The following is a 23,196-nucleotide window of genomic DNA, read 5'->3' as shown; positions in this document are numbered from 1 at the left end:
TGAGGGGACATGTTGAAAAGGTCTCAGTATGATTCCCTACCCCTATCACACTTCAAGCCTCCCCATTATCCTCTCTGTGATTTACTGAAATCATGGAGCCTGAGGTGAGGCCTGGTGGTGCTGGAAGCAGCCTGGTGGTGGTGCTGGAAGCAGCCTGGTGGTGGTGCTGGAAGAGGCCTGGCGGTGGTGCTGGAAGCAGCCTGGTGGTGGTGCTGGAAGAGGCAAGGTGGTGGGGCTGGAAGAGGCCAGGTGGTGGGGCTGGAAGAGGCCAGGTGGTGGTGCTGGAAGCAGCCTGGTGGTGGTGCTGGAAGAGGCCTGGTGGTGGGGCTGGAAGCAGCCTGGTGGTGGTGCTGGAAGAGGCCTGGTGGTGGGGCTGGAAGAGGCCAGGTGGTGGGGCTGGAAGAGGCCAGGTGGTGGTGCTGGAAGCAGCCTGGTGGTGGTGCTGGAAGAGGCCTGGTGGTGGGGCTGGAAGAGGCCTGGTTGTGGTGCTGGAAGATGCTTGATGGTGGTGCTGGAAGAGGCCTGGTGGTGGGGCTGGAGGAAGCCTGGTGGTGGTGATGGAGCTGGAGGAAGCCTGGTGGTGGTGATGGAGAAGACCTGCTGCTGGCATCATTGGGAGCTGGGCTGTGTGCATAATGCTGTGTGTTGTATACTGATGACCCACTGAGCAGCTCTCCTGTGGGTTATTATGGTGTGCAGTGAGAGGAGCTCCAGAATAAATGTTTCTGGGCCAAATTGACCCCTGCAGCTCTGAAGGACAACTCTTCCCCCTGGCCAGGCTAGTGTAATGTGCAATACCAAGCCCTGGTGTGTTAGCCTAGCTACCAGAGGCACCATGCCCCCTCAGATTTGTCCTGTTTTAAAAAATAAATTGTAGTATTTTCTTCTCTGTAATATTACTACCCACCTAGACATTTTATGAAGTTGGCTTTAGCTAGCCCAGATAGGTCTCCCAACCTCATTATTATCTACCAAGAAGCCATTTCAGGCTATTAATCAGGTTAGAGTAGCTAGCTTGTCTAACAATCTGAGCTGGCATGCCTGCTGACAAGGTTGGTAGACTTTAGAGAAGCAAGCAATAACTAAATGCAAGGCTTTAAAGTGCGAACAATTTGGCCGCATATGCGACAAAATATTTTTCTGTGCAACCAGGAGTTTTATTTTGGGACCACTGTGTGACTATGAAACAAATATCCCGGACAATAATTGTTGTAATAATAAGGCTTTGAGTGCCCTAAAGAAACAAGTGAATGCAGATTCGTTAGCGTCACTGTTGCGTCATTACTACAACGAGAACGTCTTTCTTCCAGCTCAACAAACAACCTGGTAATTTGACCAGTATGGTCAAACATGTGGGGGCACAGAAATAACAGAAAAGGTGCTTCTTGCATGTTGCATTATCCCAGAACTTGACCTTTTTAAAGAGACAGTGTACAATTTTAAGTGTAATGCATCTCAAAAGGAAAATTTTGCTTTTACACAATATAGCAAATGTATATTCCACAAATGACTTTTTAATTTCAGTGACAAGTATTCATATTAACATTTTAGCTTTTATAACAAACAAATGTATTTGCAGTGTTACATATTCGTTTCTAGGCAAAAGGTGTAGCTCAAAAGTAGCTAGAATTCTTAAAGGCCCAATATAACCTGTATCTCAATCAATTAAAATAATTTCACCAGTGCTACAAATGAAAATGTTTAATTTAGAACCCTGACTAAATGTTCTGAATAAGACTCACATTCCTTTCCATCTTTTACCCAGATTTTTGCAGAAAAGCAAAGAAGAATATTTTGAACCACTAGTCAGGAGGATACAGACAGCTCAAGAGGTGTTCTTAGATATGCAGAAAAATACATAGTTTTTTAAAATTATTTTTTTTACATAGAATTAAGCATAATGATTATGGCTCTAGATTGAAGGAAAAATATATTTCAGATTTATTTAAATGGCCTTATTAAGCCATATTAATTCAATGTTTGTGAAGATGGGGAGATGTCTGTCCCAGTATCGTCATTAGGCTAGGGCGTCCGGTGCTTTGGCCTCGGATGATTTTGATCCTACCCTGGACCTTATATATCTATGTATCAGTCAAACGTTTGGACACACCTACTCATTCAAGGGCTTTTCTTAATTTTTATAATTATTTTCTACATTGTAGAATAATAGTGAAGACATCAAAACCATGAAATAACACATATGGAATCATGCATTTTAGATGTTAGATTCTTCAAACTAGCCACCCTTTGCCTTGATTGGAGCTTTGCACACTCGTGGCATTCTCTCAACCAGCTTCATGAGGTAGTCACCTGGAATGCATTTCAATTAACAGGTGTGCCTTGTTATAAGTTCATTTGTGGAATTTTCCTTGAGCCAATCAGTTTTATTTATATATTGTAACGGATTTCCTTTTCGTCTGAGGAGGAGTAAGGATCGGACCAAAGCGCAGCGTGGTAAGGGTTCATGATGTAATCTTTAATGAAACGAACTGAACACTGAAATACAAAACAATAAAGTGAACGAAGGAAAACCGAAACAGTACCGTGTGGACCAAACACTCACACGGAAAACAAACACCCACAATCCAAAAGTGAAACCCAGGCTACCTAAGTATGATTCTCAATCAGAGACAACTAACGACACCTGCCTCTGATTGAGAACCATACTAGGCCGAACACAAAAACCAACATAGAAAAACAAACATAGACTGCCCACCCCAACTCACACCCTGACCATACTAAAACAAAGAATAAAATAACAGAACTATGGTTAGAATGTGACATATATATATATATACATATATATATTTATATATATATATTTACATGTCAGTATGATCTGAGTTTCCATATCCACACATACTATGCAGTACTGTTTTTTTTTTCAACTGACAAATTTTTATGACAAAAATAAACAATACCATATACTGAGCTAGGCAGTCGCAGGCACTGCAAGAAGCCCCTCGAGTGACGCAGTGCCTACTGTGACTGGTCGAAATTTCACAACGTAGTGGACCGCTCATGTCCCTTGACCCCTCGGCCACCCCTACAGCACCGGTTAGATGTCAATGTCATGACTCAGAAAAACGCCTGTTACTCAGTCAGAATCTACAGCATAACACAGAGCAAATATGGATATTGTGAACTTATTCCGAAACAGTGGTGAAAAAAACGAGCAGGTTGAGGCAGCAGTGAATGAGGTGGAGAGGGCAGAACAGCCAGAAAGTCAAAGTGCTGCAGCAGCAGAGTTAGCCACAGGTTTGTGCAGGGTTGGGTAGTAGCTAACTAGCTAGTAGTCTCCCTCAGCATAAGGGTTGGCTAATGCTAATAAGCTAGCATTAGCGCTGAGCATCCTTAAGCAACTGGGTGTCAGTCAGAGTTATTTAACAGTATATTTAGTGAATTTAATGACTTAATTGAATGAACCAAATCTAAAACGAGGCCGAATCAGCAAGTGCAGTCACCCTTTAAAACTAAGTAATGACATATTCCTTTCAAATGAGCCAAGGATGAGGACAGATGAGAACAGCAGGCCAGTTGAGCACTTAGAACAGCAGCAGCCAGTGGCCAATGGTAGGGAAGAGGCTGATTTAGGTGGCCCAGACACAGGCCCAAAACAAGTTCAGCTACCCCAGTATCCCCTTGACCGTTTAAGATTGAAAAACTAAAAGACACACCAGACAAGACACAGAGACAGCAACAGAAAGAAGAGTAGATGATGGAGAGAGACATCAGACAAGCCACAGAGACAGCATCAGAATAATAGAATATGATGGAGAGAGACACCAGACAAGACATAGAGACAGCAACAGAATAATAAAATATGATGGAGAGAGACACCAGACAAGACATAGAGACAGCAACAGAATAATAAAATATGATGGAGAGAGACACCAGACAAGACATAGAGACAGCAACAGAATAATAAAATATGATGGAGAGAGACACCAGACAAGACATAGAGACAGCAACAGAATAATAAAATATGATGGATAGAGACACCAGACAAGACATAGAGACAGCAACAGAAGGATAAAATATGATGGAGAGAGACACTAGAAGAAATGAACAGGCCATATCAGAAGAGGATAGACAAAAGAGGCAGTAACAAACAAGAACCTGAGACAGCAACAAGAGAGACTGACTGCATCACTTCTGTGTGTGTGAAACAATGTGTTGAAAATTCTAAATTGTTTGCATAGTCAACTTATACACAGCACTGATACACACACTTACTACACCAGACATGCCACCAGGGTTCTCTTCACAGTCCCAAAATCCAGAACAAATTCAAGGAAACGTACACTATTATATAGAGCCATGATTTGATTGCATGGAACTCCATCTCAGATTGCTCAAGTGAACAGTAAACCTGGTTTCATAAACAGATACAGCAACACCTCACCACACAACTCCTCTCCTCTATTTGACCAGGGGCCAGAACAATGTACTCTGATAAAAAAATATATATAATCAAGTCAGTGAACACAAAGTCTGCTATTACATTGTGTGAAATATTTTAAGAAAATAGCATTTGATTACATTATTTCAATTTCAGCTAGCAGAGGTGTTTCTTAACTAAACTCCACCTTTCTTGGAAATGGCCTAGTCTAGTTCTCCATTCCATATTCGTCTCGTAGAAATGTGCCAACTCATTCTCCATGTACCAACATGGGTGAATTTCAAATCAAGATGACGTAGCATCGATAAACGCACAGCTGTACAACCTGTAATGTCTTGAAAAACATCTGTAGATAAAAATTGATTTCATCTCTGTCCAGACGTACAGTAACAGACTTGATTTTCCCCATTCCCATGTGAGTTTATTCAGCCTAGTTTCCCCTGATCCATGCAGCCATCGGTGCTGCCTGATCCAAGGGAGCCATGCACCCCAAAAATCTGAGAGGGGGGAGGTTCAGAGGGGGTATCTGGTATTTTATTAGGATCCCAGTTAGCTGTTGCAATAGCAGCAGCTAGTCTTCCTGGGCTCTACACAAAACATGAAATAATACAGGACATTAATAGACAAGCACAGCTCAAGGACAGAACTATATGCATGTAAAACGTCACACATAGCCTATATATCAGTACATACACAAAATATATTGGTCAAACACTACCACATGTAAGGACATTGCCATGGTCAGGCTACTTGAACCCAAATACCCTTGTTTACGTTCTTCATTTACTCCTCCACAGCTGTCTCCCGTTTAGATATTTGATTAACTAGTATGCTTAGCACATCAACAAATGAACCAAATAGATGAAAATCAATCCTGTACACCAGATGCTGAAAAAGAGAGAAAGAGGGAGGTTTTATAGGCAAGGGGGGGGGGGGAGCTCATGTTTTAGTCCGTGCTATCTGTAGTACTTGGCAGTAGCGACAACACTGTTATAAATTAACTTGTGTTCAGGCAGGTGTTCTGTGTTGAAAGCCTAATGGACTGGTGTTTAGAGAGGCTTAAGTGGGTATTGGGTAAGACTGTGTGTGGGCCACACAAGGTACCTGAGCTGCCATTTCCCAATAATTAAATACTCATCTGGGTCAAATTGATCTCCCACAGGACATATCATCCTGAAACCAAAGGCCTAGTGCGCTGTACCTTTGAAGTCACATGACTGGAGTGGAGTGTACAATATCCTTTCCCCCTGACACATCCAGACTGGCACCCTATTCCCTATATAGTGCAATTATTTTAACCAGGGCTCTGGTCAAAGATAGTACACTGTGTAGGGAAAAGGGTGCCATTAGGGACTCACATTCTATTTCTCCATAGAAATTACCACAATGATGGCCAGAAGTGTAGTATTGCATGGCGAGATCTACAGTGGTTCCATACAGTGCCACACTCAATCTTCATATCCACTTCACCATCACTGTTTCTTATAGTAAAATGAAGTGTACAAATTGATTCTGTGAATATCTTGGCTGACCACTCATTGGATAGTCTGTCACTGAGTAAAGTGAAATGGGAACCTATCACCCCCCCACCACCACTAGCAATTTTCAGAGGCAGAGCCATGTTAGAATTTGGTTTAGGGAAGGCAGGGTTTGCAGATGTAAAAAGCAGCTATTCTTTTATCATTCTGACATTTCTAGATTTAGTCATCATTTTTTAAGGCTGCCATGTTTGTACTTGGCAGCAAGGCACAGAAAGTAAGATTTTAGTGATGATTGTGAGTAATGAGCATATTAGTCCTCTTGTGTTCTCAAAGATTCATTTTCATCCAACCCTAAACAAACAAGACATATCCAATCAGTTCAAATGTTTTCAGTGTTTTCTCTGGAGCTTGGGGAAGATGAAGTAAGATTAGTTTAAGATCTCATTTCGCTATAATGGGCACTACACTGTGCTGTTTGGTTCTTCATACGTACACAGTCATATTCAGTAGAGGACATGAAAAACAATAAGACTGGCTAAAAGGCTAACTTGACAGAATGAAGCATGCACACACGATGCATGCACACACGATGCATGCACACACACACGTGCAGGGGCACACATACAGATTTTTTTTAATCAAAAAGGGGCTTTGGAGGTGGGCGTGAAGGGGCTGTGACAGGAGGTGTGGCAATGGGTGCAATCGGCCTGTTTGCGCGGCTGGATTTTAGCTCACATTTTAGAGACCCCATCTCTGTGGTGTAGAGAAATGTTTATATTTTCATGCCAATTTCCTACAATTCTACACATTTCTCCATGGAGCTGCGAGAAATGTTGCTGTTTTAAAGCAAATTTCCTGCAATTCTATGGATTTTGTCATGGCTAATGTTGTGTTGTTTTGCTCAAACATAATAACAAAATCTGTAAGACTTTATTTGGATAGTCCATCTGTAGATGCGCTGCAGACTTTCAGTAACATTTCAATTAACTATCTGCAATAGCCCTAAACCTAACCGTAGCCCTAACCTTAACCCTTACCCTAAACCTTATTATAAACCTACCCTAACTGTAACCTTAGCAAGCAGTTGCTTATCAACAGATGTTTTTTTTAATAGTATGAAAATCTTTTTGTGCATGTACAGATGGACAATTCGGACAATCCAAAAAAAGTGTGATAATTGTTAGTTCTCAAAAATATATATTTTTTTACACTGTTTGGACTTACGCACCCTGAAAAAACGCTTAGGCGGCCCGCCCAAGGATTTCAATGGCAGAAAACACACGCACACACACACACACGCACACACACACACACACACACATACACACACACACACACACACACACACACACACACACACACACACACACACACACACACACACACACACACACACACCAGTTTTTTGCCTCCCTCACATTTCTCCACATTCCCAGCATCAAGCACCCAGTTATCCTATCTAGGCCAGAGCAGAGTTTGATTGATGGTGCAATATGTGTGCTAGTTATCAAGGGTTTTAAAAACCTACATTTCCTCTGGTGGGTTTTTTCACCTCCATTGGTTACTTAACAAAGTCTGTGTCCTAAATGGCACTCTATTACCTCTGTAGGCTCTGGTCAAAAGTAGTGCACTGTGTAGGGAATTGGGTGCCACTGGAGACAGAGAATGTATCTGTGAGAGTAGACTCTCAGGTTGAGAAATAGTACACGCAAAATAAGTATTGATCAAACAGGACTTTTTAATCACAATACACTGATTGTCTGTGCGTTTGTGTGTTTGTAAGTATTGTTTTGATGTGTGGAAGATATTAGATTTTCCGTGTTTTCGTACAGTATGTTCGTATCGTCAGTAGACTTTGCATGGCTATTTCGACTCAGATATCACATTCAAAATACGTAATATACTGTACGTTGACACAGAGCGCTGACATCCATGCACTCTGGCTTTTACAGTACCTTACAGTCATGTGAAGCAATCCTTGAGTATCTGTCTTTGTCTAACTCAGTCATTAATAACAAGCCCTGTGACAGACTTTCCAGGGTGTGTACCAGTGCATCAAGCTGCTTCACGCTAGAGAAACAGGAAATAGGCTCCTGACCTGACTTTTCTGGCTCCGAAAAAGCTTACTTTACTTCAACGCACCTTGGCATGGATTCTACAAGTGTCTGGAACTCTAAGAGTTTCATATACGGTGCATTCGGAAAGTATTCAGACCCCTTGACTTTTTCCACATTTTGGTACGTTACAGCCGTACATTTTTTTATTGATTACATTGAATTGTTTCCTCATCAATATACACACACAATACCCCATAATGACAAAGGGAAAACAGTTTTTTTGACATTTGTACAAAAAAACAAACAGAAATACCTTATTTACATAAGTATTCAGGCTCTTTGCTATGAGACTCGAAATTGAGCTCAGGTGCATCCTGTTTCCATTGATCTTCCTAGAGATGTTTCTACAACTTGATTGGAGTCCACCTGTGGTAAATTACATTGATTGGACATGATTTGGAAAGGCACACACCTGAATAAGCTCCATCAGTTGTCAGTGTATGTCAGAGCAAAAACCAAGCCATGAGGTTGAAGGAATTGTCCGTAGAGCACAGAGACTGGGGAAAGGTACCAAAAGGGTACCAAAAAATGTCTGCTGCATTGAAGGTCCCCAAGAACACAGTGGCTTCCATCATTCTTCAATGGAGGAAACTTGGAACCACCAAGACTCTTTCTAGAGCTGGCCGCCTGGCCAAACTGAGCAATTGAGGGAGAAGGGCCTTTGTCAGGGAGGTGATCAAGAACTCTATGAATTCCAAGCCCTGTCACGGTGATGTCACGGTGATGCATGGTGGTGGCAGCATCATGCTGTGGGAATGTTTTTCAGCAGCAGGGACTGAGAGATTAGTCAGGATCGAGGGAAAGATGAACAGAGCAAAGTACAGAGAGATCCTTTATGAAAACCTTCTCCAGAGCGCTTAGTACCTCAGACTGGGGCGAAGGTTCACCTTCCAACAGGACAACGACCCTGGGCAGACAGCCAAGACAATGCAGGAGTGGTTTAGGGACAAGTCTCTGAATATCCTTGAGTGGCCCAGCCAGAGCCCGGATCCCGATCTAACATCTCTGGAGAGACCTGAAAATAGCTGTGCAGCGACACTCCCCATCCAACCTGACAGAGCTTGAGAGGATCAGCAGTGAAGAATAGGAGAAACCCCTCAAAAATACAGGTGTGCCAAGCTTGTAGCGTCATACCCAAGAAGGCTCAAGGCTGGTTTTGCTGACAAAGGTGCTTCAACAAAGTACTGAGTAAAGGGTCTGAATACTTATCTAAATGTAATATTTCAGTTTTTGTAAAAAATAAAATAAAATACATTCGCAAAAATGTCTTAAGGGATAGTGAGACGCTAGCGTCCCAAGTGGCCAATAGCCTCGGGAAATGCAGTTTTTGCTTTGTCATCATGGGGTATTGTGTGTAGATTGATGAGGGAAAAAACTATTTAATACATTTTAGAATAAGGCTGTAAGGTAACAAAATATGGGAAAAGTCAAGGGGTCTGAATACTTTCCCGAATGCACTGTAAGAGCTTTGTCCGGTACTCATGTATGGGAAGTGTTTGTTTTCCACTCTGGGGTTGTCTGCTTCAGGCAGGGTCACTCCATGTTAGTGTCACGAACCGGCTCAAAGCCCGTAACAAAAGGGAGACAACGTGGAGATAAGGAGTAACAAAACATATATTTATTAAATAAAGTAAACTAAGTACAATAGACAATGGTGTGTGTAATCAGTAATCAGTAGTGTAAGTGCAAAAACCACCAAGATACACAACAAAATCTATAAAGGTGTCTGCATGGAGAGAGTCTCCTCCATGAATGGGGAAGTGGTGATTTATCCTGGGACACACCAGGCCCAGGTGTTTCCCATGTAGCTGAATACCCTCCCAACTCCGCCCACCGGCATCCTAATAAGGAAACAAGAACAAAGAGAGAATACGGCAGACAGAGTGGGAGGGTCGTCACATTAGAGCTGTTGCAATTACAGCGAACTCATCTAAGACGTAAGGGTGTCATGTAGAAATACCTCTAAACTCATTAGAGCTCAGTCTGGACGAGACACCACCCACAGCACCTGCTGCTGCAATATCCACAGGCTGCTCATTAACATCAAATGTTAGGACTCACTCTCTCTCGCTAGATGAATTGCAAATGCTTACATTGTCAAAGCAAATGAAATAGATAATAAACAAAAGTGAAATAAAAAGGGCCTCTCGAGTGGCACAGTGGTCTAAGGCACTGCATCATAGTGCTAGCTGTGCCACTAGAGATTCTGGGTTCGAGTCCAAGCTCTCTCGCGGCCGTGAGACCCATGGGGCGAGACCCATGCACAATTGGCCCAGCATTGTTCGGGTCAAGGGAGGGTTTGGCCGGCAGGAATGTCCTTGTCCCATCTCATACTAGCGACTCCTGTGGCTGGTCGGGGGTAGTGCAAGCTGATACGGTCGCCAGGTGTATGGTGTTTCCTCCGACACGTTGGTGCGGCTGGTTTCCGGGTTAAGCGGGCATTGTGTCAAGAAGCAGTGCGGCTTGGTTGGGTTGTGTTTCGGAGGACACACGGTTCTCGATCTTTGCCTCTCCCAAGTCCGTACGGGAGTTGCAGCGATGGGACAAGACTAACTACCAGTTGGATACCACCAATTGGGGAGAAAAAGGGGTACATTTCAACTAAAATTTTTAAAAATAAATAAATGTGAAATAAACAATAAAAAATTCACAGCAAACATTAATCTCACAAAAGTTCCAAAGGAATAGAGACATTTCAAATGTCATATTATGGCTATATACAGTGTTGTATAGTTCAAGCACAAAAGGGAAAATAAATAAATATTGGTTATAGTTACAATGGTGTTTGTTCTTCACTGGTTGCCCTTTTATTGTGGCACCAGGTCACAATCTTGCTGCTGTGATGTCACACTGTGGTATTTCACCCAATAGATACAGTGCCTTGCGAAAGTATTCGGCCCCCTTGAACTTTGCGACCTTTTGCCACATTTCAGGCTTCAAACATAAAGATATAAAACTGTATTTTTTTGTGAAGAATCAACAACAAGTGGGACACAATCATGAAGTGGAACGACATTTATTGGATATTTCAAACTTTTTTAACAAATCAAAAACTGAAAAATTGGGCGTGCAAAATTATTCAGCCCCCTTAAGTTAATACTTTGTAGTGCCACCTTTTGCTGCGATTACAGCTGTAAGTCGCTTGGGGTATGTCTCTATCAGTTTTGCACATCGAGAGACTGAATTTTTTTCCCATTCCACCTTGCAAAACAGCTCGAGCTCAGTGAGGTTGGATGGAGAGCATTTGTGAACAGCAGTTTCAGTTCTTTCCACAGATTCTCGATTGGATTCAGGTCTGGACTTTGACTTGACCATTCTAACACCTGGATATGTTTATTTTTGAACCATTCCATTGTAGATTTTGCTTTATGTTTTGGATCATTGTCTTGTTGGAAGACAAATCTCCGTCCCAGTCTCAGGTCTTTTGCAGACTCCATCAGGTTTTCTTCCAGAATGGTCCTGTATTTGGCTCCATCCATCTTCCCATCAATTTTAACCATCTTCCCTGTCCCTGCTGAAGAAAAGCAGGCCCAAACCATGATGCTGCCACCACCATGTTTGACAGTGGGGATGGTGTGTTCAGCTGTGTTGCTTTTACGCCAAACATAACGTTTTGCATTGTTGCCAAAAAGTTCAATTTTTTGTTTAATCTGACCAGAGCACCTTCTTCCACATGTTTGGTGTGTCTCCCAGGTGGCTTGTGGCAAACTTTAAACGACACTTTTTATGGATATCTTTAAGAAATGGCTTTCTTCTTGCCACTCTTCCATAAAGGCCAGATTTGTGCAATATACGACTGATTGTTGTCCTATGGACAGAGTCTCCCACCTCAGCTGTAGATCTCTGCAGTTCATCCAGAGTGATCATGGGCCTCTTGGCTGCATCTCTGATCAGTCTTCTCCTTGTATGAGCTGAAAGTTTAGAGGGACGGCCAGGTCTTGGTAGATTTGCAGTGGTCTGATACTCCTTCCATTTCAATATTATCGCTTGCACAGTGCTCCTTGGGATGTTTAAAGCTTGGGAAATCTTTTTGTATCCAAATCCGGCTTTAAACTTCTTCACAACAGTATCTCGGACCTGCCTGGTGTGTTCCTTGTTCTTCATGATGCTCTCTGCGCTTTTAACGGACCTCTGAGACTATCACAGTGCAGGTGCATTTATACGGAGACTTGATTACACACAGGTGGATTGTATTTATCATCATTAGTCATTTAGGTCAACATTGGATTATTCAGAGATCCTCACTGAACTTCTGGAGAGAGTTTGCTGCACTGAAAGTAAAGGGGCTGAATAATTTTGCACGCCCAATTTTTCAGTTTTTGATTTGTTAAAAAAGTTTGAAATATCCAATAAATGTCGTTCCACTTCATGATTGTGTCCCACTTGTTGTTGATTCTTCACAAAAAAATACAGTTTTATATCTTTATGTTTGAAGCCTGAAATGTGGCAAAAGGTCGCAAAGTTCAAGGGGGCCGAATACTTTCGCAAGGCACTGTATGTGTCTCTAAATGGTCATACAGTTGGCAGGAGGTTAGAAAGCGCAGCTCAGTTTCCACCTTATTTTGTGGGCAGTATGCACATAACCTGTCTTCTCTTGAGAGCCAGGTCTGCCTACGGCGGCCTCTCTCAATAGCAAGGCTATGCTCGCTGAGTCTGTACATACTGTAGTCAAAGCTTTCATTCATTTTGGGTCAGTTACAGTGGTCAGGTATTCTGCCATTGTGTACTCTCTGTTTATGGCCAAATAGCATTCTAGTTTGCTTAGTTTTTTTTGTTAATTCTTTCCAATGTGTCAACTAATTATCTTTTTTTGTTTTCTCATGATTTGGTTAGGTCTTATTGTGTTGCTGTCCTGAGGCTATGCTTGTGTTTGTGAACAGAGCCCCAGGACCAGCTTGCTTAGGGGACTCTTCTCCAAGTTCATCTCTCTGTAGGTGATGGCTTTGTCTGAAAGGTTTGGGAATCGCTTCTTTTTAGGTGGTTGTAGAATTTAACGGCTCTTTTCTGGATTTTGGATAATTTGTGGGTGTCGGCCTAATTCTGCTCTGAATGCATGGTGTTTCATGAGGATATTTTCATGAGGATATACACAGAGGATATTTTTGCAGAATTCTGCATGCAGTCTCAATTTGGTGTTTTTCCCATTTTGTGAGTTATTGGTTGGTGAGTGAACCCAAGACCTCACAACCATAAAGGGCAATGGGTTCTATAACTGATTCAAGTATTTTTAGCCAGATTCTAATTGGTATGTAGACCTTTATGTTAATTTAGTTGGCGTAGAAGCCCCTTCTTGCTTTGTCCCTCAGATCTTTCACAGCTTTGTGGAAGTTACCTGTGGTGCTGATATTGAGGCCAAGGTACGTATAGTTTTTTGTGTGCAACGGTGTCTAGATGGAATTTGTATTTGTGGTACTGGCAACTGGATCTTTTTTGGAACGCCATTATTTTTGTCTCACTGAGATTTACTGTCAGGGCCCAGGTCAGACAGAATTTGTGCAGAATATCTAGGTGCTGCTGTAGACCCTCATTGGTTGGGGACAGAAGCACCAGATCATCAGCAGACATTTGACTTAAGATTCTAGTAGAGTGAGGCCAGATGCTGAAGATTGTTCTAGTGTCCTCACCAATTCGTTGATATATATGTTGAAGAGGGTGGGGCTCAAGCTGCATCCCTGTGGTAATAAATGTGTATGTTTTTTGCCAATTTGAACCGTACACTTTTGTACATGGATTTCATCATGTCATATGTTTTTTCCCCCAACCAAATTAAAGTATGAGAAGACTTTCCCTTTGTTTTGTTTTATTTGTGTGTCAATTAGTGTGTGCAGGGTGAAAACGTGGTCTGTCGTATGGTAATTTGGTTAAAAGCCAATTTGACATTTGCTCAGTACATTGTTTTCACTGAGGAAATGTATGAGTCTGCTGTTAATGGTAATGCAGAGTATTTTCCCAGGGTTGCTGTTGATGCATATCCCACGGTAGTTATTAGGGTCAAATTTGTCTACACTTTTGTGGATTGGGGTGATTAGCCCTTGGTTCCACATATTAGGGAAGATGCCAGAGCTGAGGATGATGTTAAAAAGTTTAAGTGTAGCCAATTGGAATTTGTGGTCTGTAAATTGTATCATTTAATTTAGGATACCATCAACAAATCAAATCAAATGTATTTATATAGCCCTTCGTACATCAGCTGATATCTCAAAGTGCTGTACAGAAACCCAGCCTAAAACCCCAAACAGCAAGCAATGCAGGTGTAGAAGCACGGTGGCTAGGAAAAAACTCCCTAGAAAGGCCAGAACCTAGGAAGAAACCTAGAGAGAAACCAGGCTATGAGGGGTGGCCAGTCCTCTTCTGGCTGTGCCGGGTGGAGATTATAATAGAACATGGCCAAGATGTTCAAATGTTCATAGATGACCAGCAGGGTCAGATAATAATAATCACAGTGGTTGTCGAGGGTGCAACAGGTCAGCACCTCAGGAGTAAATGTCAGTTGCCTTTTTATAGCCAATAATTTAGAGTATCTCGACCGCTCCTGGTGTCTCTAGAGAGTTGAAAACAACAGGTCTGGGACAGGTAGCAGGTCTGGGACATCAACACCACAGGCCTTTTTGGGTTGGAGGTTTTGTATTTTGTCCTGTAGTTCATTCATTGTAATTGGAGAATCCAGTTGTTAATAGTTGATTTTAAGATTTGTGTTTGATCATGTACATCCCTCAAACTCAACTCTGGACCTCGAAGCCAGTTCCACTGAATTTTTTTATTGTTCCCCTGTAGTCAGAGCTGAGCATGTTGAGCATCTGATACATACCTCTCTCTCTCTCTCTCTGTCTCTCTCACCACAACAAGGATGACTAGACACTATACTGACAGATTGAAGCCTGAGAGACAACCTCCCACAGGTCTGATCTACGGCCAGCCTGAGGTGCCTTAATGTGAACAAGAAACTCCATATATTTCCAACACTAAGTCAGCGTCCCAAATGGCACCCTATTCTCATAGTGCACTATTCCATAAAGTGCAGTACTCAAAAGTAGTGCACTATATGGAATAGGGTGCCATTTGAGGCCTCAATGTCATTTGATTAAGTCAGGGTTGGGCCTTTCCTCGAAGCTTTCCCCAAACAGACAGACAGCAGCCAGTTGTTGGTTCCTCTCAGGCAGGCAGGCTGATTGATTTGATGATATTACTGGTGCTAATGTGTGATAGACTGTGTTAATGCTTGGCTCTCTTTAGGGGGTTCCTAAGCTCTGTGTTGATGAATCTGTAAATCTGTCTGCCTGTTTGGAATGCAACACTTCACTGCACATCTTGCCACAGGGACCCCGATGCATAACCAACCTGTCACTCACTCCTCAACAACTGTGTTTGTGTGCGTGTTTGTGTGTGTGTGTGTGTGTGTGTGTGTGTGTGTGTTGTGTGTGTGCGCATGCGTGCGTACTCACACTTTCACAGAGACTGATTGCACATGTAGAGTGTGTGTTTTTTCCACGGGTCTGTTTGGGTGGATGGTACTGTATGTGTTGTGTGTGTGTGTCGCTGTGAGACCACGGTTCTTGGCAGTATGTCGTTGATGAAATAAGTGTTGTGCAGGGTAGGGCATAAAGAGCTACAGGTAACTGCCAATATAACGGAAACACTTGAGTAAATGAGGGTTCTGGCAGCTCTGTTATGTCCCCTTCGAGGGCAAGGTAAACACCAATAAATACACAGGCATTCTGAGTGATCACCTTCATATTGTGAATCACTTCTATCCTGATGGGAGTGGTCTCTTCTAGGAGGGCAATGCCTCCCACCTGTCACCAGATCTCAACCCAATTGAACACTTATGGGAGATTCTGGAGTGGCGCCTGAGACAGCGTTTTCCACCACTGTCTACAAAACCCAAATGAAGGAATTTCTCGTGGAAGAATGGTGTCACATCCCTCCAGTAGAGTTCCAGACACTTGTAGAATCCATGCCAAGGTGCATTGAAACTGTTCTGGTGGGTTGTGGTGGCCCAACACCCTATTAATAAGACACTTTATGTTGGTGTTTCCTTTATTTTGGCAGTTACCTGTACATTAGGGAAAAGGGACAGTGTGGGAGCAGGATTTTCTGGTTCTCTGTACTGTCCTGAAGTATTCTAACACAGATGTGCTGTGGGTTGCTGTTTCAACACATCTCTTTGTTTTCCATTCGTCACCAGACTCTGGGGCTGTTACCCAGCTGGGCATCTGGCAATGTGATTTGGTCAAGAGAGGCAAATCACGTATTGGCACTAACCTACGGGCCTCTGTTGTTCCTTTCTGTGTGTGTGTGTGTGTGTGTGTGTGTGTGTGTGTGTGTGTGTGTGTGTGTGTGTGTGTGTGTGTGTGTGTGTGTGTGTGTGTGTGTGTGTGTGTGTGTGGCGAACGCTTGTGCTTGTTCTTTTGCGTGAGTGTCCGTGCGTGCTTCTCCAGCTGCAGCAATGGCGTGTCTATCAGGAGGTTGCCAGATTGGAGGCAGCTGTTGTTGCCAGGCAGCAGGAGGAAGAGGACAGACTGAGGAGGGAGCAGGAGACTTGGCCATGAGGTCACTGCAGAAAGAAAAATTCAAGACCCCTTACATCCGACCCTCTCCAGCATATTGCATTGTCACCAGTCATACTATGTTTGAACTTGTTCTGTGCTCCTCAGATTCTTTGACGGTCTATAATAACAGCTTAGTATCCATTCAATGTTAGTGCGGCCCAGGTTCATTTGAATGTTTTTAACTCCACGGATTATAATGTTGTCAGGGGGAAACAACCTATCTATGTTTGTTAGGCGAGGCGTGGGTCATGATGATTTCCATTAGCTTGATTCATTGTATATTCAGCTGAAGGAGGTAAAATGGTGTGTGTGAGAGTCAGCGTGTGTGTGTTTGTGCGTGCGTGTTGGAGTGTGTGTGGTCCCTGACCCGCATTGCCCCTAGCATCCCCCCCAGGGTGTGTAGTCCTGTTTGATTGCGCCCCTCTTGTGGGGCTTGCTACGGTAGCACGGAACAGCTGGGAGAATCTCTGATTAATGATGTCGTTTAGGCTGAAATGGATTACATACACTTCTCCACCATCATCTTGCAGACAATGAAATATTATCTCATTCATTTGATTTACTCTTATCTGATTTCGCAGTGTCACAATCAATAGTGTTTTCCTCGTGTTGACTCGCTGCGGGCATTGTAAACTTTTGAGTCACTTTGTGTTGGGAATGTTTGTTTCTTTGCGCACCACAGGTTCACCCAAGATACAGAGGAACAGAGGAAGAGAGAGGAGCTGGAGAGTAGAGGTCAGCAGAGACTGACAGAGCTGAGGAGACGCATGGCAGAGCAAGCTGAGGGCGATAAGGAAAGGTAAGCATGCATCAAGGGTCCTGACTGCAGCAGCAGCAGCGCAGCCTCAAGGACGCTAAAGGAGAGATCTCGACAGTTCACTCCATGGCTTTGGATGATGTTCTGTATGTTATTCTTGGTTTATGTTTAACAATGACTAATTTATGAACGTTTATATGCAAGTCCATTCCCATTTGAGGGAAATATCCCATGCGTTTCACAAACCACTGGTATGATTCGATGTAGTGTTTTCTCTTCTGTTCGGTACAGCCTCCTCTTTATCCATGGTCCTTGCTAAGATTCTATCCTCCTTTTAAATGCCTGGCATTTAAACCGTGCGAGGAGAAAGAGAGAGATGTTGAGTTAGTCAGGACAGGGTGAGGAGGACAGAGGACATGGGGACTGAGGGGAGGTAAGATGTGAGGGGCAGCTCTCTGGCAGCTCGTAAAGCTCTCCCAGCCTGCAGGGCCGCTGTGCCACCACAGATAGGTGGTTTCTGTGCTGAGGCTGATGTCCTTGGCCACTTCTCTCCCTTCCCGCTCTCTGTCCCTTCTGCCCTCAGGGTTTAGTTGTGCGAGGAGGTGCTGCTGCAGCGCAAGGAGCAGAGGGAGGCGCGGGAGCTCAAACGCCTGGAAGAGAAGAGACAGTCGTCTGGGGGCCCTGAGAAATTAGGTACGTCGCTTATCAGCACTTATTCCCATTAGCTGCCCTGATTGGATCTGCCATGTAAAATGCTATGCCGGGGAAGATTTGTGGAAGGTTTTGACCCACTGTTGGTTTTGAGGCATCACTGCCACTTACTGGTGGGATGGAGAAATACAAGGAAATTACTAGGCAAACATCATATGGGTTTTTTGAAGTGTTTTTCCCACCCTCCACAGTGTCAAGGTGGGAGAAACGGCAGAGTCAGACCCAGAGAGGATGATGGGAGATACGGAGGCGTTTAACCTATAGGGTACGTGGGACGCTAACGTCCCACCTGACCAACATCCAGTGAAAGTGCAGGGCGCCAAATTCAAACAACAGAAATCTCATAATTAAAATTCCTCAAACATGCATGTATTATACAACATTTTAAAGATAAACTTGGCGCGATGGGTAACGATGCTTCGAGGGTGACTGTTGATGTGTGCAGAAGGTCCCTGGTTCGCACCCGGGTATGGGCGAGGGGACGGTTTAAAATTATACTGTTACACAACTCAATATTAGGAAGGTGTTCCTAATTTTTTGTACATTTCAGTTCATATAAAACACAGAAAATCACATTTTTGACTCCACTAGGCCTTTAAACATTTTGTACTATTACATTTTTTTTGCTCAAAACTCCCGCAGGCCGGATCAGACCCCCCAGTGGGCCGGATGCGGGCCATATGTTTGACACCGTTGCTTTAAGCGTTTGGTTTTCTCCACTAGTTCCAAAGTTTGTTAACATGTGTCAATGTACTATTTTGTGTTTACTGCTTTTCTGACTCACTCACTGACACGAAACCCAGAAAATCATTCACAACAATGTTTAACCTGGCTCAATCAAACCTTACCCTCGTGCAGTCACACATTCAAGCGGCTTCCCATCAAGGCCGGTGGGTGAATCAACATACAGTCTGTCTGGTACATTGTGTCATGACTCCACTGTGCAGGAGAGCACACTGGTCTACCTGCAGCCTATTGTGTAATCAGGCCAGTGACTGTCAGATCATCTCCTCCCAATTGAAATTTGTGATCAACGAACAACTGACCTTGGTTTGAGGCAGGTGAGGAAAACACAGACATGTTTGACTAGAATACCAAAATATCCTAAAGAAAATGACGGACAAGGGTGTAACAGTATCGTCCTCTTATTTTTTTTACGCCTTTTTGACCGTAAAACGTGTGTACTGCACTTCTTTTGACCAGAGCCCTATTACTACTCTATTCCCTCTGTTGCTTTCCATATGGGGTCTAATCGAAGAGTAAGGGTTGAACAGGCCCTGCGGGTAGAAGGACTCCACAACACACTATGCCAAGGAGGTTCTCTCTGTACTCCAGCCACCCAGACCACCTCGACGGGACACTGACTCCACGGGATTCAAGTCTTCCACAAAGAGTGTTTAGCCCTAATTCAATCAAAACCGCTAACCAGTTGTCCAGGAATAAGTCATAATATAAATAGCATTTTCCCAGGCCAGTGAGAGAGCATATTTGCATATGATATGAAGTTGAATAGCTTTTTACGCAACTTGGAAACCTGGTTGCAGGTACAGGTCATATAGATAAGTGATATTTGTCCACAGAGTTGTCAGTATTTCTTCTTTGGGCTATTTCTGTGTCAATTCAGACTATGTTGGCTCAACTTTGAACATATTCCTTGCACTATTCCTCATATGCCTCCCTCTGCTATTCATCAACATCTGATACTTCATTGAACACAGAATTTCTGTGTTTTATGCCACTGTGATTTTAGATAAAACTTGCCTGTCATCACGACAAACCTTTCATGTATGTTTAGCTGTATATATTTGCTCATTTGACTGTGTAACATCCATGGGTATTGTAACAATATGCCGATTGTACTACGTGTCAGTGCAGGCTGGTCTAGGCTGCAATTCTGTAGTGTCTCATCTCCATTTCGAAGTTAGTCCTTTCTTACTAATCCATGCAGAATAAGAGGATGTGGACCCATATCAGCCAGGCCTGAAATGAATTTATTCATGATTTTAAAATGTCAGGTACAATGAAGTCAGATGTATTTCCATTTCTAAATATATCCCAGCTACACCAGTGCCTAACTCCTGCATGAGTCATTTGATTCAATTACAGTCAGAGTGCTTCTTTGTTTAAATATTTGACTCAAGTCACACAATATATAATACCATACAAATATACACAAATACCACACAATTGCATAAGAGCCCACTCTTTGAGCTTCGTTTAAACAAATCTGCAAAATGTATTTTCATGTACTCTTACAACTCCGTTTAAATAATATCTGATCACATATCAACTTGTCTATATACATATATCCACATATCAGTTGGGACTGTAGCTATATACACTCCAAGGGCAGCAGAGGTGATCGGAGGGAGCTTAGACGACGAGGCCCAGGCGTTTCTTGATGAAGTGGGCCACCAGAACCTGAGGTCTCTGTTGGTACTCCACCAGCACATCATGAGGGGTGGCGATCTGGTCCCCATCAAAACGGTTCAATAAAGTCACGCATACGACTGCAGCTGCGGAGAAAAAGGTGAAATCTGTTAGAAATATCAAAAAGTGTAAAAACAAAAAGCCTTTTTGATTACAGGTTCTCTCTGTCAAAGTTAGTGGCATTGGAGACAGTGGGGCTGTCATTTATTTGGAATAATACCTTTGATGCCACAGGCACGACACATGGCTGCGAAGACAGTGGACTCCATCTCAATATTCCTGACTCCCGTGTTAAAGGCTTTCCTCAGGTACTCCAACTTGTCCTCAGTGGAGAAGGAGCAGAGAGCTCCATCCAGCCGACCCTGACCTGGAGGACCACAACAGAAAACAGACTGGGTTAGACCAGAAGGCTAGTAGGCAACATTGGGAATGTTCATCCTACATTTTAAAAAAGAGGCAGTCTGCGATTCGAAATACAACACAACTTGCAGACTGTAGCTTTAACTTAGGGCTTTTGTGTAGCAGAGTGGACAGAGGTGAGTTACGTGATGTGGTTACCTTCATAGAAGTCACTGGTGCACATGGTGTTGCCGATGATGGTGGGCACGTCTTCTAACTCGGAGGAGCACTGCAGCAGCTCCTTGGAGACGCCCACGTCCAGCTCTGTGCTCCTTGTGACCACCTTACCTAGAACCACCTGCTCAAACTGGGCGCGGAAGAAGCAGTCCACCGCCTTGTCTGTGACCACTACTGTTCCTGGTGCCAGACCTGTAAGGGTGACATGACTTTAGAGAGCCGTGGCACTCAACTAGATAAACATGTATTAAACGTGTATCAACATTTGAAAGAAGAACGGAAGGGGGACAGTATGCTCTTACCGACTCCACCGGAGGTGCCAATGCGGAAGAGGATGAAGTCGATGCAGCGGGCATGATGCAGCAGTTTGATGAGCTCATGGAGCATGATGGAGATGGAAGGGATGCCCATACCATGCTGCAGAAACAGTGGGGTGAGGTTAACAATCTAAGGTTAACAGAACTGCAGGAAAGCAGTGCTCGGCAGGTGGGGTGGCGAAGGTCACTACGTCCTGGTGTTTTGAAACGCCGACTTGTCGTGCATGCTCTCCCTAACGAGTAGACTGTATCACGGGGACATCCAGACGGTTACCAAAATGGACAATTATTTGTCCACGAAGGCTGCTACCTTACTTGGAGGAAAACATTTGGCCACGTTAGCTTTTGCCGGCGACACTGTGCTACAGCTGCGCAGCGGGAAGCAACTCAGGTCGCCAGGCACTCTTCCCACTGGGCACGCACTGGTTGAATCAACGTTGTTTCCACGTCATTTCAATTACATTCCTTTGAACCAACGTGGAATAGACTTTCAATTCCGTTCTGGCACAAAAAATGACTGCTGTGCATCACCCAGATATGTATCATACAATGGGGGTGGTGGTAGAGGTGACTATTGTGGTAGAGGTGACTATTGTGGTAGAGGTGACTATTGTGGTAGAGGTGACTATTGTAAAGCGCTTTGAGCACCCAGGTAGAACAGCGCTAAATCAATCCAATACACCATTATTAGAAGACACAGGAACACACCAAACTGGACAAACATCTGATAATAACAGAACACCATTTCAGGTGTCAGTCACTGGCTTACATAGAGAATCTTCACTTCCAGGTTGTATAGTCTTAGACAGGCTATCGAAAGTCAAGTCAGGTCGTCATCGCGTGCGAGGGAGATGTGTCCTTCGTGCGATACTTACACTGATAGAAAGTACGGGTCCCACTTTGTACATGGAGTAGCGGTCGGTTCCCTCACAGATGTCTGTGACGTCATCCATGTTTCCGGGCAAGAACAGCTCCTGGTGAATGAACTGAGCAAAGGACTTCATCCGATTGGCACTGCCGCCGACGCACACAAACTTCACGGGGGAGACAGAGAGGCCGTTGTAATTCCTTCGTCTATGAGACTAGCTTCCATGAATCAGGTACTTGCGCCTATTTTGTCTGGGTAACTTTCACAAACCTTGATGTCTCCGAACATCTCAGGTAGGTTGTGGGTCTTGGTCCCCAGGTTGAAGTGATAGAGAATGTCCTCTTCCATTGTATCCAAATGGGGGTTCTTCACATGGATCTGGGGGTTCTTGAAAGGGACCTCGGGTCTGTAATATCATTGACACGAGAGAGCACATGACAATTGCATAACAGAAGGTTCTTTAGTGCAGGACAATAACCAGTACTATAATAAAACCTCAAAGTAAAATACATATACTCACGCGATATATTCAGAATGGTCATTGACAGTCCCTATACCGTTCAGTAAAATAGGTGACATAGTTGTTCGCTGTATCCTAAAAGAAATATGAAGAAAACATTTACAATTGCTATCAACTGTTGAATTATGACACAATATGTTGTAAACACAATATTTGTAGCCACAATATTACTACAGCCACAAGTGCAAAACATACCTTTCAGGCTAGAAAGGTTCTTCTGAATTCAAAGGGTAATATTCTCTGTTGTACTGTGTAGCAGTTCCTAAAAACTATTTTGCCCGTCTCTGCCTCTTGGGCTGATATAACTTTGACCTGTGACTTCTCTCAGGAGTGATTGGTTGGGGAGAGAAGGGTAGTGACTGTCTGGTCCAGTCATTGGTCTGGTCTCTCCCACTGAAACATGAAGTGATCTCAAACAAACACTAACTTTGACAGACAAACTTTCCAAATACTTGGCCCAGATCCAAA

At 43.5% G+C, this 23,196-nt stretch overlaps 1 protein-coding gene and 1 pseudogene across 1 annotated transcript; one reads left to right on the top strand and one right to left on the bottom strand.

The window, feature by feature from the left end:
- LOC139385647 (coiled-coil domain-containing protein 148-like) overlaps window positions 1–19,418 on the top strand; it is a 56,551-nt pseudogene extending 37,133 nt beyond the window's left edge.
- Window positions 19,419–19,989: 571 nt separating this feature from the next.
- On the bottom strand, window positions 19,990–23,087 carry LOC139397237 (uridine phosphorylase 2-like). The gene is made up of 8 exons (XM_071144082.1): window positions 22,924–23,087; window positions 22,729–22,803; window positions 22,479–22,614; window positions 22,216–22,374; window positions 21,326–21,440; window positions 21,006–21,215; window positions 20,668–20,814; window positions 19,990–20,533 (listed from the first exon to the last, which is right to left on the bottom strand). The coding sequence occupies exons 2-8, from the start codon at window positions 22,785–22,787 to the stop codon at window positions 20,391–20,393; spliced, it is 969 nt and encodes a 322-aa protein (XP_071000183.1). The 5' UTR covers window positions 22,788–22,803; window positions 22,924–23,087; the 3' UTR covers window positions 19,990–20,390.
- Between the last annotated feature and the right edge of the window lie 109 nt (window positions 23,088–23,196).

This window comes from Oncorhynchus clarkii, chromosome 3 (genome assembly GCF_045791955.1).
Source record: "Oncorhynchus clarkii lewisi isolate Uvic-CL-2024 chromosome 3, UVic_Ocla_1.0, whole genome shotgun sequence".
Classification (NCBI taxonomy): domain Eukaryota; kingdom Metazoa; phylum Chordata; class Actinopteri; order Salmoniformes; family Salmonidae; genus Oncorhynchus; species Oncorhynchus clarkii.
Note: the sequence above shows the minus strand (reverse complement) of the source record. Positions and strands in the feature narration are given on the sequence as shown.

Excerpts from the sequence above, each read along its gene's own strand:
- LOC139397237 (XM_071144082.1), bottom strand. The coding sequence starts at position 22,787 with ATGTCACCTATTTTACTGAACGGTATAGGGACTGTCAATGACCATTCT. Across the intron at positions 21,216-21,325 it reads TGGCACCTCCGGTGGAGTCG|GTCTGGCACCAGGAACAGTA; the intron begins GTAAGAGCATAC and ends TCACCCTTACAG. Across the intron at positions 20,815-21,005 it reads CACCAGTGACTTCTATGAAG|GTCAGGGTCGGCTGGATGGA; the intron begins GTAACCACATCA and ends GTGGTCCTCCAG.